The 19,862-nt window shown below is 39.8% G+C and overlaps 4 protein-coding genes across 4 annotated transcripts in view; all 4 read left to right on the top strand.

The window, feature by feature from the left end:
* The window catches only part of LOC306919690 (protocadherin beta-15-like), a gene marked incomplete at both ends in the record, with an annotated part of 333,762 nt that overhangs the window by 233,004 nt on the left and 80,896 nt on the right, over window positions 1–19,862 (top strand). The window lies entirely within an intron of this gene.
* On the top strand, window positions 207–8,489 carry LOC306926866 (protocadherin beta-15-like; the record flags this gene model as incomplete). Its single annotated transcript, XM_079506343.1, has 3 exons — window positions 207–867; window positions 6,248–7,986; window positions 8,457–8,489. The coding sequence occupies 3 exons, from the start codon at window positions 207–209 to the stop codon at window positions 8,487–8,489; spliced, it is 2,433 nt and encodes an 810-aa protein (XP_079362469.1).
* LOC306926857 (protocadherin gamma-A9-like) lies at window positions 11,011–13,792 on the top strand (the record flags this gene model as incomplete). Its single annotated transcript, XM_079506331.1, has 2 exons — window positions 11,011–13,302; window positions 13,757–13,792. 2 exons carry the CDS (start codon window positions 11,011–11,013, stop codon window positions 13,790–13,792), a joined length of 2,328 nt encoding a protein of 775 aa, XP_079362457.1.
* LOC306926848 (protocadherin gamma-A6-like) overlaps window positions 18,297–19,862 on the top strand; it is a gene marked incomplete at its 3' end in the record, with an annotated part of 2,382 nt that continues 816 nt past the window's right edge. The window contains exon 1 of the mRNA XM_079506319.1: window positions 18,297–19,862. This exon is cut by the window's right edge and continues 816 nt beyond it. Within this exon, the coding sequence (XP_079362445.1) occupies window positions 18,357–19,862 (1,506 nt within the window). The 5' untranslated portion in view covers window positions 18,297–18,356.

The following is a 19,862-nucleotide window of genomic DNA, read 5'->3' as shown; positions in this document are numbered from 1 at the left end:
TGGATGTGATATTTGCCCTCACGGTGTCGCTACATACCAGCAGAGGAGTTGAATGCTCTATTATTCTGTCTTCACCCACCTAACACACATAACTGATGCATTAATATAATTCTGTCGAAAGCAAAGCACTTGGTATCTGCTGAAAAGTGAAAACGTATAGTGGGATACTAATACTATACAGATTCGTGGACACTACTGTAGCGGAGATGGTTGAGAAAGGGTACTTCATTCAGCGGTGCGGCTTTGTGTTTTTTCTTTCCGTGTTTCAATATGCTCATGGCGACCTAAGCTACTCTATATCAGAGGAGATGAAGCCCGGATCTGTTGTTGGAAATATAGCCAAGGATCTTGGACTTGATGTGGGCCGACTAGCTGCTCGTAAAGCTCGTCTAGATGTGGAAGAAAAGGAGAGGAAATATTGTGATTTCAATCTTCGAAGCGGAGATCTGATTGTCTCGGAGAGGATGGACCGAGAAAAGCTTTGTGGAGAAAAGCCTTCTTGTCTTTTAAAATTCGAGTTGCTCTTGGAGAGTCCCTTGGAATTACATCGTATATCACTTCAGATCCAAGACATTAATGATAATTCGCCCGTTTTCCCAAAAGAAGTTATCAAATTAGAAATTAGTGAATCTGCTGTCAAAGGAGCTCGGTATCGCATTAATGCCGCACATGATGCAGATATAGGCAATAATGCCGTTCAAAGCTATACACTGCAACGGAATGACAACTTTCGCTTGAATACCCAGACAACCAGTGCTGGTAGCAAATATGGTGAATTGGTTTTAGATAAAGAGTTAGACCGAGAGGAGCAGCAGGAAATTAAATTATTACTGACTGCTCTAGATGGTGGTTCTCCACAGAGATCAGGTACTGTAGTCATACACGTCACTGTATTGGATGCTAATGATAACGCCCCAGTGTTCAGCCAGACCATCTATGAAGCTAGTTTGCCTGAAAACTCGCCTTTAAAAACACCAGTTATTACTGTGAGTGCAAAAGACGCAGACGAGGGTGTGAATGGAGTAGTTACATATGAATTTAGCAGAATGTCCGAAAAGTCACGAGAATTATTTTCACTAGATCAGGCAACAGGAAACATATTTGTAATAGGTGACATTGATTATGAAGAGGGATCCACATATGAAATGTTTGTAGAAGCAAAAGATGGATATGGTCTCTCTTCAGATGCAAAAGTTATTATAAGTATTACTGATATGAATGACAATGCCCCAGTTATATATCTAAAATCTCTGTCTAGCCCCATACCAGAGAATGTGCCATCTGGCACAGAGGTGGGCATTATTAATGTAAATGATAAAGACTCAGAAAAGAACCAACAGATCATTTGCTCCATTCAGAAAAATGTTCCTTTTAAGCTCATTCCATCCATCAAAAACTATTATTCTTTGGTGACAATAAGTGAACTGGACCGTGAACTAATGTCTGATTACAACATTACAATAACTGCCACAGACAAGGGCTCTCCACCTCTGTCATCTTCTAAAATGATTCAGTTAGCTATAGGTGACATCAACGACAACCCACCTGTGTTTGAAGAACAATCATACAGTGCCCTTGTGACTGAAAATAACAAACCTGGATCCACTTTGTGTTCTGTTTCTGCTTTAGACCCTGACTGGAGACAAAATGGCACAGTGCTTTATTCTCTTTTTCCTGGTGAGGTGAACGGTGCCCCTGTAACTTCCTATGTATCTATTAATGGAGACACAGGGGTTATCCATGCTGTGAGGGCTTTTGATTATGAACAGTTCAGGAGTTTTAAAGTCCATGTGATAGCCAGAGACAATGGTTCTCCTCCTCTCAGCAGCAATGTGACCGTTCATATCTTCTTATCAGATTTGAATGATAACTCTCCTCAGATACTGTACCCCTCCACAGAGGGTAACTCATTCATGACAGAGCTAGTCCCTAAAGCAGCCCAGGGGGGCTCTCTGGTGTCCAAGGTAATAGCAGTAGATGCAGACTCTGGACAGAATGCCTGGCTGTCCTTTCAATTAGTTAAATCCACTGATCCTGGACTATTCACTATTGGTCTCCACAGCGGAGAGATTAGAACACAGCGGGACATTTCTGAATCTGACAGCATGAAACAAAATCTCATTGTGGCGGTGAAAGATAATGGACAGCCTTCTCTGTCTGCCACATGTGCCATGTATTTAATTATTTCTGACAACTTGGCTGAAGTTCCAGAACTTAAAGATATGTCTTATGAAGAAAACAACTCTAAACTGACCTCGTATCTTATCGTTGCTCTGGTGTCTGTATCCACCTTTTTCTTGACGTTCATTATTGTCATCCTGGGTGTGAAGTTTTGTAACAGGAGAAAGCCCAGACTGTTGTATGATGGAGCGGTTGCCATCCCCAGTGCTTATCTCCCTCCAAATTATGCAGAAGTTGACGGAACAGGAACTTTACGCAGCACTTACAATTATGATGCCTACCTGACCACAGGATCTAGGACCAGTGACTTCAAGTTTGTCCACCCGTATAACGACAACACTCTGCCTGCAGACGACACTATGAGGAAATCTATAAATGATTTTGCTGAGGCTTTTGGAGACTCTGATGGGTCACCAGAGGTAAGTATTGTTACTAGTTTTTTGAGGGGAGCTAGCCCCTCCTATGTCCAGCTTTTTGTGTGTGTGCACAAACTTTGTCCTATACACAAACATTAAACTCCCATTGACAATGAATGGACAAGTTTACGTCATAATGTAAACTTGTGCAAATAGACATAGTGGGCTCTATTTTCGTCCATGCTAAACCCCTTATCCCTAAACTACTTTGCCTTCTTCACTAACAACGTATAATACTGTCTGGAATGCTCACAAAAGGCTGACATTAAAATGACTCCAAACATGCTTGACAGTGAAATATTCCCTTAATGGTCATTTTAGTTTGGACATTTCCTTTTCACTCCATGTGCCTTAAAGAAAATAGTGTGATGGCAATATTTTCACGTTCTTCTAATGTTTTGTATTGCAGTATTACCTTTGTCCTTGCTACACTATATGCTCATGGCGAATGTGTTACTCTGAGGCTTTCATCAGGAAAGCCTTAGACTTGTGGTTGGACTTGGGTTTGACAGATCAGACTTGTGGTTGGCAGACTTGTGGTTTGGCAAATCATATGCTCATAAACTTTCAAAGATTGATTGAGATAGTAATCTCTGAAGTGGGGATCTGATTGATTAAAAGAGTATATAGAGGATAACCCTGGAGAAAACTGCATGTGTTTTGAAGTATAATTGGTCAGAGGCTCACTGGGTACAGGGAGGGTACAGGGAGGAACTCCTTATATGGTCAGCACACTCTATAGTAGGGCGGATTATCAATAAAAAGTGATATTTTAATTAAGTGAAATCACTGAATATATACCTTAACAGGAGTAATGTAACACTGCTATTTAATGGAACTGTTTCTATCCTGGACTCATTTTAACTGCAGGAACTTTACATTTAAAATAATGTTCCTAATTCTAAGATCTTGTAAAACAAGATGTTCAATGTCATTATGATATTAAGTATGTTTTTTCCCCGGCATGTATAGTTAGTCTAGTCAGCACATCCTTCTTTTATCATATTTCTACGTCATGAAAGGTTTTGTTTTGAGTTAGCTGATAATTATACAGTCTCTATAACTTAAGGGTCTCAGTCACAACATTAATAGATCTTCCCCAGAACCCAAGCAGCCACAGAGATAAGCATTGTCTTGTGATGGAGTATTTATTTACAAAAACACAACAATAAATAATCTGAATAATTAAAATAAAGTAAATGTCTAGAGCTTGTTAACTTCACGGTGGATTAAGACCAACATAACAAATAAAATATAAGTAATTGAATGCACTTAATTTAACCAAAGGTGGGAAATACAACTTACCTGCCCATACTAACATAAATATAAAAATCAAAAGATCAATTTAAACTGGTAATCCAGCCATGGCTCTAAAGAAAGATAACTCAATCTGATTCACATTGTAACAAAATAACAAATCAAGCATCAAGCACAGGCTTGAGACTTTTCTTGTTTGTTTATTATGCAATTTGTGTCCAAACTGATGGCTGCTTGGGCAATATAAATGTCCGCAAGGACCAATAAATAATCTATCTGTCAAAATAGGTGGGAGGCGCCCCGTGCGTGCCCTGCACTAGTGGTTGTTTCCGGTGTCCTATAGTTTAGGAAGTATAGCCCTATAGAACTATACACAGACACACACCAATACGGTACTGGCAATAGCCAACAAGCAGAGGCAAACATCAGTTTAAAATCAAATGCAACAAAAATATGAAAAAATATAAGTAACATGAGGGAAAACATTGTTTTATTTTTTAACATGTATCGCTATTCCGCCATGTTGCGATCAAATTAACACACATCCAAGATCCGACCTCTGGAGCATTTTAATGCAACATCTTGTTAATTCATATTAATACCATATTCTCCATTTCTTTGTCAGAAATATTTACATACACATCTACTTTTAAGTTTTGGAATGTTGAAGGAAGAGGGTTTGGCCTGTGCTGTCATTTTTAGATAGCCATGAACATGAATTTCTTTAAAATGTCAAGAAATTAATTCATGTAGGCAAAATACTTTCATGCATTGCTGTTTTTTTTTTTTAAAGTTATTGCAATGTCTGCGTTGTACTGATTTAGACGTTACCTGTTCATTAACATTATTAACCTGCTGCTACATCTCCCTGCGCTCTGCTTTGCACAATAGGCCTTATATGTACTATAACTTCGTGTCTAAATATTCACAATGCTTTCTGACAAAACTCAAGTCTTTTTTTTCTGTTAAATGTCGCTGTCTATGGTGCTGAATCCTTCTTTGCACTGCAATGTTGAGGAACCTTTCAAATAGGCCAATTGTTTATAGTGATACGTTGTGTGCCTGCATGCTAAATACAATTGAAGGATTATTTGCAGCTTTACAATTAACATAGCCTATTACAGTAACGGTTGGTCAGGCCGGGGTATGGCTCCAATTTCGAGCAGCCTCGTTGCATAGCCCTGGTCCTGCAGTGCGTTAGCTAGTTCTCGAAAGCACTGGACCATGCAGGGCTATAGGAGAGCCGCGTTGCAACACTGCAGTATGTCTGTCAGTCAGTCAGACAGACAGACAGACAGACAGACCTTTTATTAATTACAACAAGTTAAATTGTCGTCATATTGATGCACCGTAATCCGTATATCCAAGTAACTTGTTTAAGTTTGTAGCCTATTGTAGGTGACAATTCTTAACATTTACAGCTAAACGAGTAGAGTAGATATAGTTGAGATTTGTTTTTGTGAAATGCATTGTAGCCGTGGAAATGTTATGTGCCATTTGCACTCACGGTGTCACTATACACCAGCGGGACAGTGAATTGCTCGTAGCCTGCTGTATCCACCACCCACCGACGTGGACATATATAGCTGAGGTGAGGAGGCATACAATCTAGAATGTTGTCGAAAGCTGCTGTGAAAACAGCAATATAGCGTTTTTTGTTTTGTTCTTTTGGTTGGATACTAACTAATATTTATCAAGTAGCCTACGTCCAGGCTATACTGCTATGACGAGAATGGTAGAGATGGGGTATTTTCTACAATGCTGCGGTTTTGTCTTTTTCCTTTCCGTGTTTCAATATGCTCATGGTGACCTGAGCTATTCTATTCCGGAGGAGATGAAGCCAGGATCTGTTATTGGAAATATAAACAAGGATCTCGGACTTGAAGTGGGTCGGCTGGCTACCCGTAAAGCTCGTCTTCATATGAAGGAAAACGAAAGGAAATATTGTGATTTCAATCTTAAAAATGGGGATCTGATTGTCGCAGAGATGATGGACCGTGAGGAGCTTTGTGGAGAAAAACCTTCTTGTCTTTTGAAATTCGAGTTACTCTTGGAGAGTCCCTTAGAATTACATCGTATATCACTTCAGATCCAAGACATTAATGATCATTCACCCGTGTTTCCAAAAGATGTTCTCAAATTAGAAATTAGAGAATCGGCTGCAAAAGGAGCTCGGTATCGCATTAATGCCGCCCATGATGCAGATATAGGCAATAATGCTGTTCAGAGCTATACACTGCAACGCAATGACAACTTTATCATGAATACCCAGACGACCCGCGCTGGTAGCAAATATGGTGAATTAATTTTAGATAAAGAGTTAGACAGAGAGGAGCAGCACGAAATAAAGTTATTACTGACGGCTCTAGATGGTGGTTCTCCACATAGATCAGGTACTGTAATCATACACGTCACTGTATTGGATGCCAATGATAACGCCCCGGTGTTTAGCCAGGCCGTCTATGAAGCTAGTCTGCCTGAAAACTCGCCTATAAAAACTCCAGTTATTACAGTGAGTGCAACAGACGCAGACGAGGGTCTAACTCTGAATGGAGTAGTTACATATGAATTTAGCAGAATGTCTGAAAAGTCACAAAAGTTATTTTCACTGGATCAGGCAACAGGAGAAATCATTGTAACAGGTGACATTGATTATGAAGAGGAGTCCAAATATGAAATGTTTGTAGAGGCAAAAGATGGATATGGTCTCTCTTCTGATGCAAAAGTAATTATAAGTATTACTGATATGAATGACAATGCCCCAGTTATATATGTAAATTCTCTGACTATCCCCATACCAGAGAATGTGCCATCTGGTACAGAAGTGGGCATCATTAACGTGCATGATAGAGACTCAGAAAATAACCAACAGATAATTTGCTTCATTCCACAAAATGTTCCTTTTAAGCTCGTTCCTTCTATCAAAAACTATTATTCATTGGTGACAGTAAGTGAACTAGACCGCGAACTAGTGTCTGATTACAACATTACAATAACGGCTTCAGACAAGGGCTCTCCACCTCTGTCATCTTCTAAAATTATTAATTTATCAGTGGGTGATGTCAATGACAACCCACCTGCATTTGAGAAGCAATCATACAATGCCTATGTGACTGAAAATAACAAACCCGGTTCAACGTTATGTTTAGTTTCTGCCCAGGATCCAGACTGGAGGCAAAATGGCACCGTGATTTATTCTCTTTTGCCTGGCAAGGTGAAAGGCGCACCAGTGTCTTCGTATCTATCTATTAATGGAGACACCGGGGTGATCCATGCTGTTAGATCATTTGATTATGAACAGTTCAGGAGTTTTAAAGTCCATGTCATCGCCAGAGACAACGGGTCTCCTCCTCTCAGCAGCAATGTGACTGTCAGTGTCTTCATATCAGATGTGAATGACAACTCTCCTCAAATACTGTACCCCGCCCCGGAGGGCAACTCTCTCATGACCGAGCTGGTCCCCAAAGCAGCTCTGGGGGGCTCTCTGGTGTCCAAGGTAATTGCAGTAGATGCAGACTCTGGACAAAATGCATGGCTGTCCTATCATATTGTCAAATCCACAGACCCAGGACTTTTCACTATTGGTCTCCACAGCGGAGAGATCAGAACACAGAGAGACATTTCTGAATCTGACAGTATGAAACAGAACCTCATCGTAGCAGTGAAAGATAATGGACAGCCTTCTCTCTCTGCTACCTGTCCCATATATTTACTCATTTCTGACAACTTGGCTGAAGTGCCAGAACTTAAAGATATGTCTTATGACGAGAACAACTCTAAACTGACCTCATATCTTATCGTTGCACTGGTGTCTGTGTCCACCTTCTTCCTGACCTTCATTATTGTCATCATGGGTGTCAGGTTTTGTCGTAGGAGAAAGCCCAGACTGTTGTATGATGGAGCGGTTGCCATCCCCAGTGCTTATCTCCCTCCAAATTATGCAGAAGTTGATGGCACAGGAACTTTACGCAGCACTTATAATTATGACGCCTATCTGACCACAGGGTCTAGAACCAGTGACTTCAATTTTGTCCACTCGTATAATGACAACACTCTACCTGCAGACGATACTATGAGGAAATCTATAAATGATTTTGCGGAGGCTTTTGGAGACTCTGATGGGTCACCAGAGGTAAGAATCTTTAGTTTATATTAATATCAAGGACATATTAGCCTATAACTTATTGGCACCCATATTACCTGCAACCTTTAACACAATCATATGATCATGACACTTTTGTGGAATTCTTCTGTATCCTTTGAATGTTGGTATTGTGGAATGCTGCTATTTTTCTGGTGATAAAATGTTCACAATCTTGCAGAGTATTTGATGAGATATCGGTTTGCTATACTTTCCTCATTGTTATGGTACACGAAGGGCTCTATTTTCGTCCATGCTAAACCCCTTATCCCCATATCTGCCTTTTTTTTTACTATTTTGAAAAAACACTTTTGAATAGTTCAACCAACCGACCTACATCGACACGTTGTAACTATTCAAAAGTGTGTTTCAAAATAGTAAAAATAAATAAAAAGCAAAGACGTTTAGGGATAAACGAAAATAGAGTTCCTAATTTCTTTCTCTTCATTTCTTCTGTGTAGAGTACTAAGCAATGCGCTTCAAATATTAGCTAGTTATATTTTTATTTTACACTATTGTTTTGGTAATGTTTTGTTTAAATATGATGGATACGAGAGCAGTCAGAGAATATTGTGAGTTGGCAAAAATAAATGTCAAATAAATGCTGAATAAAAAGTGAGGAAACTTTGAGAATAGGAAATTAGTTTTTCAATCCAAGTCAAGGTTATTGTAGTCACTTGAATGTGGTGCTTGGTGTGGTTCCATTTTAACATTGTAATTGTATTTGAAAAGAATGAGTTTGTTTGTGAAATCATAAATCAATGGATTTCTCTTAGCTTTTGTTACTAGTAACTTTACCTAATAAGTAAAAAACATCACATGGATGCACCTGGGACGTATCCTCAGCGTCCCAGGTCCCTAACCCATACTGCTCACCCGGGTGCCGTCTACATTCGGCTGTCACCCGTCTCTCCGGTGGTCACCAGACTATACCTGGTTGTTGTCACATAGTCTATTCCTATGAGTCACTATAAATAGAATAACTATAACTAAAAAACATCGCATGGATGGACCTGGGACGTATCCTCAGTGATGTATCCCAAGGTCATCAGGGTTTTTTGCTTGTGTTATACGTGTCTAAGTGATTGTTTGATAAGTTGGAATTAGTATGTGTTCTGGTATTTCTGCAAACCTATTCCATTTCAATTAATCGTTGATTAATGTATTCATAAATATAAAGGGGTGTAACTGGTTAATGTACAATAAAATAAATGCAGTGGGGTAAAAAGTATATAATACTATTTGCCTTTGAGATGCAGTGGAGAAAGCAAGTAAATAGCTGGACATAGTCAAGAAAAGGGAAAGTAGGCTACTGCAAAATTGTACTTTGTAGTATAATCTGACAGACATACAACAACAGAGAGACTGGCATTTTCAGATATGGTTGAATAATACAAATTATTACAGACAGGTAGACAGACAGAGGTACATTATTTTGTCATAGTGATGCAACCATTTTACATGAAAAATATAAAAATTAAAGGCAAACGGATTAGATAGAGGGTTGAGATTCATTTGCATGAATTAAATCATAACCGTGAAATTGTTTTGTGTCATTTGCACTTGCGGTGTTGCTATACACAAGCAGAGTGAAATGCTTGTAATGCTGTCTGAACCACCGACCAATATGAAGACATAACAGGTATCAAATCGATATATTAAATTACACACACACACACACACACACACACACACACACACACACACACACACACACACACACACACACACACACACACACACACACACACACACACACACACACACACACTTATTATTGTTATTAGTGAGCCTGTGCCCTGTGCAAACTGTAGTATAGCCAGTAGCCTCAGTTTCCGGTTCATATAGCTGACATGACTCAAAAGAGGCTCTTGGAGTGGCTGTGAAGCCTATCTGCCTCAAGGTTTGATGTGTTGTCCGTTCAGAGATGCTCATCTGCATACCTCTGTTTTAACAAGTGGTTGTTTGAGTTACTGTTGCCTTTCTATCAACTAGAACCAGTCTGGTCATTCTCCTCTGACCCCTAACCTCAACATGCTGTTCAGTGGATATTTTTCCAGTTTTTGCAATTATCTGATAATATTAGAATTGGTTGTGTGGAAAATCCCAGCTGTCTCTGAAATATTCAGTCACACCAAACCGTTTAGCACCAAAAGCGCCATGCCACAGTAAAGATCGCTTAACCTCCTCCCATTCCGACGCTTAACTATAGCACGTAGTTTTGAGTTGTAATTGGCTGATTAGAAATGTTCCTTGCAGTTGGACAACGTGTGTGTGTGTGTGTGTGTGTGTGTGTGTGTGTGTGTGTGTGTGTGTGTGTGTGTGTGTGTGTGTGTGTGTGTGTGTGTGTGTGTGTGTGTGTGTGTGTGTGTGTGTGTGTGTGTGTGTGTGTGTGTGTGTGTGTGTGTGTACGCGCGGCGCGCGTGCATGCATGCGTTTTGACAAAGCTCAAATGTAAAGGCTGCTTTTCCCCCTCTGCTGGCTTTCGCTGTCCATGGTGCTGAATTCCTCTTTGCAGTTTGAATTGTATTATTAAAGATCAGATGGGCCTGTTGCTGTGGTACTTTGCAAATGTTGGTTTAGGTTTTGATGAGAAATATACCTGTCAGATGAAATGAAGGTTAAATGAAACAACATGAGGTGATTAGTTTGCATTGCTTGTAAAATACCCTTGGATCTGTTGTGGCATGTGTCCTCACGGTGTCGCTATACACCAACAGAGTGAAATTGACCAAGCAACGTCTATATTTCCCATTGACGTGACAACATAGCTGAGGCATACAAGCTAGAATTTTGTCGAAAGCTGTTGTCAAAGCCAAGCAATAACTAGTCTGCTGAAATATTACATTAAATGTAGCAATATTTATTGACAAATACGTTCAATTACATAACTAGCCTACTGCTGTTACGAAGATGGTTAAGAAGAGGCATTTAATTCAATGCTGCGGCTTTGTCTTTTTTCTTTTTTTGTTCCAATGTGCTCATGGCGACCTAAGCTACTCTATCCCGGAGGAGATGAAGCCTGGATCTGTTGTTGGAAATATAGCCAAGGACCTCGGACTTGACGTGGGTCGACTAGCGTCGCGTAAAGCTCGTCTTGATTTGAAAGAAAACGAGAGGAAATATTGTGATTTCAATGTTCGAAACGGGGATCTGATTGTCTCGGAGAGGATGGACCGTGAAGAGATTTGTGGAGAAAAACCTTCTTGTCTTTTAAAATTCGAGATACTCTTAGAGAGTCCATTAGAATTACATCGTATATCACTTCAAGTCCAAGACATTAATGATAACCCACCCATTTTCCAAAAGGATGTGATAAAGTTAGAAATTAGAGAATCTGCTGTCAAAGGAGCTCGGTATCGCATTAATGCCGCCCATGATGCAGATATAGGCAATAATGCCGTTCAGAGCTACACACTGCAACGGAATGACAACTTTATCATGAATACCCAGACGACAAGTGCAGGTAGCAAATATGGTGAATTGATTTTAGATAAAGAGTTAGACAGAGAGGAGCAGCAGGAAATTAAGTTATTACTGACGGCTCTAGATGGTGGTTCTCCACAGAGATCAGGTACTGTAATCATACACGTCACTGTATTGGATGCTAATGATAACGCCCCAGTGTTCAGTCAGGCTGTCTATGAAGTTAGTCTACCTGAAAACTCGCCTTTTAAAACTCCAGTTATTTCTGTGAGTGCAACAGACAAAGATGAGGGTGTGAATGGAATAGTTGCATATGAATTTAGCCGATTTTCTGAAAAGTCTAGGAAATTGTTTTCCTTGGATCAGTCAACTGGAGAAATAACTGTAACAGGTGCGATTGATTATGAAGAGGGATCCAAATATGAAATGTTTGTAGAGGCAAAAGATGGATATGGTCTCTCTTCTGATGCAAAAGTAATTATAAGTATTACTGATATGAATGACAATGCCCCAGTTATATATCTAAAATCTCTGTCTAGCCCCATACCAGAGAATGTGCCATCTGGTACAGAAGTGGGCATCATTAATGTACATGATAGAGACTCAGAAAAGAACCAACAGATAATATGCTCCATTCAGCAAAATGTTCCTTTTAAGCTCATTCCATCCATCAAAAACTATTATTCATTGGTGACAATGAGTGAACTGGATCGTGAACTAGTGTCTGATTACAACATTACAATAACTGCTACAGACAAGGGCTCTCCACCACTGTCTTCTTCGAAAATGATTCAGTTATCAGTAGGTGACATCAACGACAACCCACCTGAGTTTGAAGAACAATCATACAGTGCCTCTGTGACTGAAAATAACAAACCTGGATTCACCGCCTGTTCTGTTTCTGCTTTAGACCCTGACTGGAGACAAAATGGAACAGTGCTTTACTCTCTTTTTCCTGGTGAGGTGAACGGTGCCCCTGTGACTTCCTACCTTTCCATTAACGGAGACACAGGGGCTATCCACGCTGTGAGGTCATTTGATTATGAACAGTTCAGGAGCATTAAAGTCCATGTGATAGCCAGAGACAATGGTTCTCCTCCTCTCAGCAGCAATGTGACTGTCAGTGTCTTCATAACGGATGTGAATGACAACTCTCCTCAGATACTGTACCCAGCTCCGGAGGGCAACTCTCTTATGACAGAGCTGGTCCCCAAAGCAGCTCTGGGGGGCTCTTTAGTGTCCAAGGTGATAGCAGTAGATTCAGACTCTGGACAAAATGCCTGGCTGTCCTATCATATTGTCAAATCCACTGATCCAGGACTTTTCACAATTGGTCTCCATAGTGGAGAGATCAGGACACAGCGGGACATTTCTGAATCTGACAGCATGAAACAGAACCTCATTGTGGCAGTGAAAGATAGTGGACAGCCTTCTCTCTCTGCTACCTGTGCCATATATTTACTCATTTCTGACAACTTGGCTGAAGTGCCAGAACTTAAAGATATGTCTTATGACGAGAACAACTCTAAACTGACCTCATATCTTATCGTTGCACTGGTGTCTGTGTCCACCTTCTTCCTGACCTTCATTATTGTCATCATGGGTGTCAGGTTTTGTCGCAGGAGAAAGCCCAGACTGTTGTATGATGGAGCGGTTGCCATCCCCAGTGCTTATCTCCCTCCAAATTATGCAGAAGTTGATGGCACAGGAACTTTACGCAGCACTTACAATTATGATGCCTATCTGACCACAGGATCTAGAACCAGTGACTTCAATTTTGTCCACTCGTATAACGACAACACTCTACCTGCAGACGATACTATGAGGAAATCTATAAATGATTTTGCGGAGGCTTTTGGAGACTCTGATGGGTCACCAGAGGTAAGAATTGTTAGTTTCGATCAAGGACATGTTGTAATTTAATTGTCATACAAATGCTTTTAAATATCATGTAGACTGCAGTACCTTATATCACATATGATCATGTCTTTGTCTGTGGTCAGAAGTCCACATCCAGTGTGTATTTGACAGGCTACTTTCATTAATTTTATGCTATATTATTTGGTTTTGCTTTAAGACATTAATACCTCAAATTGTGGATATGGACATATATACACACACACACACACACACACACACACACACACACACACACACACACACACACACACACACACACACACACACACACACACACACACACACACACATTATTTTTGTATTCATTAATTTACTTTGCTTCCGTGCAGAGTCCTCAGCATCAGCAATGCACTTAGCATAATAGCATGGTCATGTTTTAAATGTACACGACACGACTTGTGTTGTTTTGGTAAAGGTTTGTGAGAAAATGACGGATGAGAGTTCAGTCTGAGATAATTTTTTGTTGGCAAAAGTACATAATTGTGGTACATAGGTGAGGAACCTTGAGCATAGTCACTTGACCGTGGTTCTTGGATTTCTATGTTTCATTTGCATTGTACATTGTTGTTGTTGATGTTGTTGTATTTGAAAAGGCTTGAAATCGCTGATTGTTGTTTAGCTTTGTTCCTAGTTATACTTTTGACTGATGAGAACTAAGAAAGTGATCACTCAAGATCTTTTGTCTGTGTTTAAGTGAATATCTGATAAATTAGAAAATTATTTTTTTCTTTTGTGTTTTTGCAAACATTTTCCTTTTCAATGCATAATGTTAAATGATTTGCCTTGCCAGGGCATTTTACTTCTGTATATCTCTATCAATGCTGCTGACATTTGAAAACAAAACAAAAGAAAACAGGAATATTTATTTGGTTGCACATCTTATACTGTCAGTATTTCTATCAGCAATACACGTAGAAAAGACAACCTATATACAGCATATTTACTTACATGCAATTCAAAATGTAGTCTTAAAATGTCTGGTGCATGTGTCACTAAACATTAGTGGAGCAGTGATACATCCTATATCCTCACCATGAATCAACACAGTACAGAGGCACAGCATCTACAATGCTGTTCGAAACTGTTTTAAAAGTGCTATATTAGTCTTGTTAAAAGGATGGAATATTATATTCAGTTGGACACATATACCGTACACCTGAAAAAAATGAACTGTATTGTGCATTTGTGTATACCAGCACTGTGTATACCAGCACTGTTGTGGGGGGAGTTTAGTTTCCAGAGACCTATAGTGTCATATTGAAATGTTACAATCACTACTGATGAAGGCCCTCCACCGATGTCCTCCTTTAAAACAGCAATAATCATAATAGTATATATATTTATAATATAATGTTCTACACTGCCTACATGAAAATAACTGATGTGGTTCCACGTTATGAATTATTCTTTCTGTGATTGATTTACCCTCTTTTACCTGGGGAGGTGTCTTCCCCATTAACTGCAACATAACAGGTTATTTGATTATGAACTGTTCAGGAGATTCAAAACATGACCAGAGATAGTATCTGAGTTCCCAGAAGTTTTATTTTTTTGCCACTAGGGGTAGAGATATTAATACTCCTTCAGCAGAAAAGCGATTGTCAATTTCTTGATAACATATATCAGCGACAGCTCTCCTGAGATACTCTACTTTATCAAAGAGTTGACCCCCAAAAAGTAACTTGTGTTTTATCCAATTCCAACATATTTATAGTTATTCAGTGTCTAGCTAGCACATAATGATTTTTCTAAAAGGTTGAAAGGTTTTATTTTGAGTGAGGTGTTTATGCCCAGTTTAGGGGTGTCTAAGGCCCAAAGTAGTTGCATGTAGTTGCATGTTGCAAGTAGTTGCATGGCGACCCGCTGGTGTGGTCTTAAGTGACAACATGAATAGGTCCCATCTTCCCCATACGCCTCAAGCAGCCGCAATTCAAACATGTTCTTGACATAAAGTATATATAAAAACAACATTATATAATACATTAACATAGAAGATTTCAAGATCCAGAGCTTTATTTGAACTTCAATGTGGATTAAGGCCAAACAAAAGAGAAATAATGGGAACTAAGTAATGAATACAACCTAACCAAAGCAAATAAATCAAAATGTAACTTTTGGATCAGCTACGTTTTGACAAAGTTTGACATATTCATAGAACAATGTTAGTATTTCAGTACTATAATTTTGATGCCAATTATACTTTTGTACTTTTAATCAAGTTACAGTTTGAATTCAGGGCCTTTAGCCTATAATTGAGTATTTACTATAGTGGTATTGCAACTTTTGTTTAAAGGACCACTTCACAACTTTTCAACCTATCTTCATATAATAAGTCCTCACTAATAATCATGAAAAAATGGCGCAATTCTTTTCTACTCGGTCTGTGTCTCATAGGAGGGCAGTCCGTGTAATTCAAAGGTTATAGTAGGCTATGTTAAATGAAGAGGGTGGTTACCGTGTTTCTATCCGATACTGTTCTTATACCATAGGCTTTACTAATACAAAATAATGAGCTTAAACAATCCATAGACGGACCTGTAAAGAGAAGTCCCGAGCAGAAGGCTCGTTAACCCGTTTGTGCTTAACAGGGACAACTTGCATCAGAAAAATGATTGGTAACATGGGCACTTCAGGAGAGATATACCCAAATAGAATAATATACTGCCTGGACCACTCGACTGCATGGTCTGCACGTCTTTTGTTTTGCAGACTGACGTTTTGATTTTCGTCTGACTTTTTTTTTTACTGAGAGTAAAAGAAATCACACCCGTGTGAACTGAGTGGTTCAACTCCGTGGGGGGGTCCCCGGAACTTCCAGACCCACAGGAATGTGCCCACGGTGCCGTCCCGGTTCCTGTGAGCCGCCCTGCGTCCAAAACGGTCGAGAAATGACAGAGTTACTATGTGTGTGAATTAGCAGACGTCTCTCTCTCTCTCTCTCTCTCTCTCTCTCTCTCTCTCTCTCTCTCTCTCTCTCTCTCTCTCTCTCTCTCTCATCTCTCATGCACGCTCGCATTGTAATTAGAAGGTAACAGTGCAACACTATAGAGCTCCGAAGTCTGACGTCACTTTCAGTAGAGGGTGTCAATCTCCAGGTTCATGTATTTGTTTTTTGCATTGAGATCCCCAAACGGCGATTTTAGGTCGCTTCATATAAGAACTGTGCGTCGTTAATGATGTCCATTCATATTTGATACAGCCAGTTTCTAGAGAAAATGGAATTAATGTGACCGCAAAAGCCTTGAAACTACATATGAATGCAATGTCGCTGAGCATATACGTCACGCCCAGCTGTCAACATATTGCGTTCCTGAGATTCCTCGTTGACGTAAGCTCAGCTGGTGGTGACTCGACTCGTACTAACCACGATACATTATATATCAATAAAATAAAAATAAACGTAATTAACGTTCAGTTTCTGTTGTGCGACGGGCTAGTCTCTGGGTTGTTTGGCTCGTTTCTAACGCTTATTTTGTTACTCTTTGGGTATATTTGTACATTTCCACCTTCAGTCGATGCTTCATATCCATATGAGTGAAAAGGCCCGGGTGATCGGTTTATTTTTCAAACACAGTTCTTATATGAGTTCTTATAAAATCCCCCTATGGAGAGTACAATGCTTATAAAAACATACATGAACCATGGCGCTCACTGCCCTCTACTGGTAGTAGAGGGCAGTGACGTCAGGACTTCGGTGCTCTATAGGGACATAGGGACATTGCTGTTCCTTGGAGTGACTGCACCACTCAAACAAATACATCAGACCAGTATGAAGTGAGTGGTGCAACAGCGCCCTGGTGCTCTAAACATAGGGACGGACATAGGGACATTGCTGTTCCTTGGAGTGGTTGCACCACTCAAAAACAAAACAAAACAAAACAATATAACAAGTGAAGACCAGTAGAGTGCTCGATTATATTTGATTTGGGTAATCTCTCAATCTCTCCTGAAGTGCCCAGGTATAATTTTCTCTGCACTTAAACAATCAAGCAACTTTCGTGCATGTGTTTTGTGTTTATCATTGCAATAATGCGTTGCATTACTGATTTAATATATTTTACCAGTTCAGTCTTATTGTATCAATATTAGCCTGTTGTATCTTCGAAAAGCCTTTGCGTAAAATGTATAATAAATTGTATATTGATTGATCACGACACGAATTTTGTGATGAATCATATCACATTTGTTTTGACAAAACTCGCCCATCGCTGCCTGTGTTGCTGATCTTTCTTTGCAGTGCAATGTTAAGAAACAGGTGCGTGCCTACAGCTCTTGCCTTGGTAGGCTACTTTGCGCATATTGTTTAGTGATCAGCGACCGGCCTGGTTATATAAAGGTTAAATATAGAAAAAGGTTTGCATATTTATAATAACATATAATTCCCCTCGTGGGCGTGGCTCCATTTTGGAACGGAGAACGGACACTTTTTGTTGTAAGCCCTCAGTCCAGCCCACCTGCTGCTATTTACCTGTAGCTTATGCTCGACCAATTCCTTTAATGTGCAACTCTCTGGTATAAAGGATTCCCTGACTGGTATTTTTTGCCACAGTATACCAAGTTAACCATATCGATGGAAATATTTTCGTCATGCAATTGTGTGGATGCAAATTCTTACATTAAACGCAAAACGGAGAGAGTTGAGAATGGTTTGCATGATTAACTGTGGATCTGTTATGTGTCATTTGCACTCGCGGTGTCGCTAGACACCAGCAGAGTGAAATGCTCTTTACGTATAGCCTTCTGTCTTCAGTCACCACCCAGCGACGTGAACACATCACTAAGAGACATACAACCTAGAATGTAGTCGAAAGCTGTAGTGAAAGCCAACAATAATTAATTGTCTGCTGATATTTCTTTAGTTGGTTACTAATATTTTTATTGAATACATCCAGGACATGTCTGCTGTTACGAGGATGGTTGAGAAGCGGTGTTTTCTTCAATGCTGTGGCTTTGTCTTTTTTCTTTCCGTGTTCCATTATGCTCATGGTGACCTGAGCTATTCTATTCCGGAGGAGATGAAGCTAGGATCTGTTATTGGAAATATAGCCAAGGACCTCGGACTTGAAGTGAGTCGAATAGCTGTTCGTAAAGCTCGGCTAGACGTGGAAGAAAATGAAAGGAAATATTGTGATTTCAATCTTCGAAATGGTGATCTGGTTGTCGCGGAGAGGATCGACCGAGAGGAGATTTGTGGGGAAAAGCCTTCCTGTCTTTTGAAATTCGAGTTGCTCTTAGAGAGTCCCTTGGAATTGCATCGAATATCACTTCAGATCCACGACATTAATGATAATTCACCCGTTTTCCCAAAAGAGGTTATCAAATTAGAAATAAGAGAATCTGCTGTCAAAGGAGCTCGGTATCGCATTAATGCCGCCCATGATGCAGATATAGGCAATAATGCCGTTCAAAGATATACACTGCAAAGGAATGACAATTTTCTCTTGAATACACAGACGACTGGTGCTGGTAGCAAATATGGTGAATTGATATTAGATAAAGAGTTAGACCGAGAGGAGCAGCAGGAAATTAAGTTATTGCTGACTGCTCTAGATGGTGGGTCTCCACAGAGATCAGGTACTGTAATCATACAAGTCACTGTATTGGATGCTAATGATAACGCCCCAGTGTTCAGTCAGGCCGTCTATGAAGCTGTTCTACCTGAAAACTCGCCTTTGAAAACTCCAGTTATTAAAGTGAGTGCAACAGACGCAGATGAGGGTGTGAATGGAGTAGTTACATATGAATTTAGCAGAATGTCTGAAAAGTCACAAAGGTTGTTCACATTAGATCAGGCAACTGGAGACATTTTTGTAACGGGTGACATTGATTATGAATTGGGATCCCAATATGAAATGTTTGTAGAAGCAAAAGATGGATATGGTCTCTCTTCTGATGCAAAAGTAATTTTAAGTATTACTGATATGAATGACAATGCTCCAGTTATATATCTAAAATCTCTGACTAGTCCCATACCAGAGAATGTGCCATCTGGTACAGAAGTGGGCATTATTAATGTAAATGACAGAGACTCAGGCAATAATCAACAGATAATTTGCTCCATTCAGCAGAATGTTCCCTTTAAGCTAATTCCATCCATCAAAAAGTATTATTCTTTGGTGACAGCAAGTGAACTGGATCGTGAACTAGTGTCTGATTACAACATTACAATAACTGCTACAGACAAGGGCTCTCCACCACTGTCATCTTCTAAAACTATTCACCTATCTGTAGGTGACATCAATGACAACCCACCTGTGTTTGAAGAACAATCATACAGTGCCTTTGTGACTGAAAATAATAAACCTGGATCCACCTTGTGTACTGTTTCTGCTTTAGACCCTGACTGGAGACAAAATGGCACAGTGCTTTATTCTCTTTTTCCTGGTGAGGTGAACGGTGCCCCTGTAACTTCCTACCTTTCTATTAACGGGGACACAGGGGTTATCCACGCTGTGAGGTCATTTGATTATGAACAGTTCAGGAGTTTTAAAGTCCATGTGATCGCCAGAGACAATGGTTCT

The sequence above is a fragment of the Electrona antarctica genome, assembly GCF_951216825.1.
Source record: "Electrona antarctica genome assembly, chromosome: 1".
Classification (NCBI taxonomy): Eukaryota; Metazoa; Chordata; class Actinopteri; order Myctophiformes; family Myctophidae; genus Electrona; species Electrona antarctica.
Note: the sequence above shows the minus strand (reverse complement) of the source record. Positions and strands in the feature narration are given on the sequence as shown.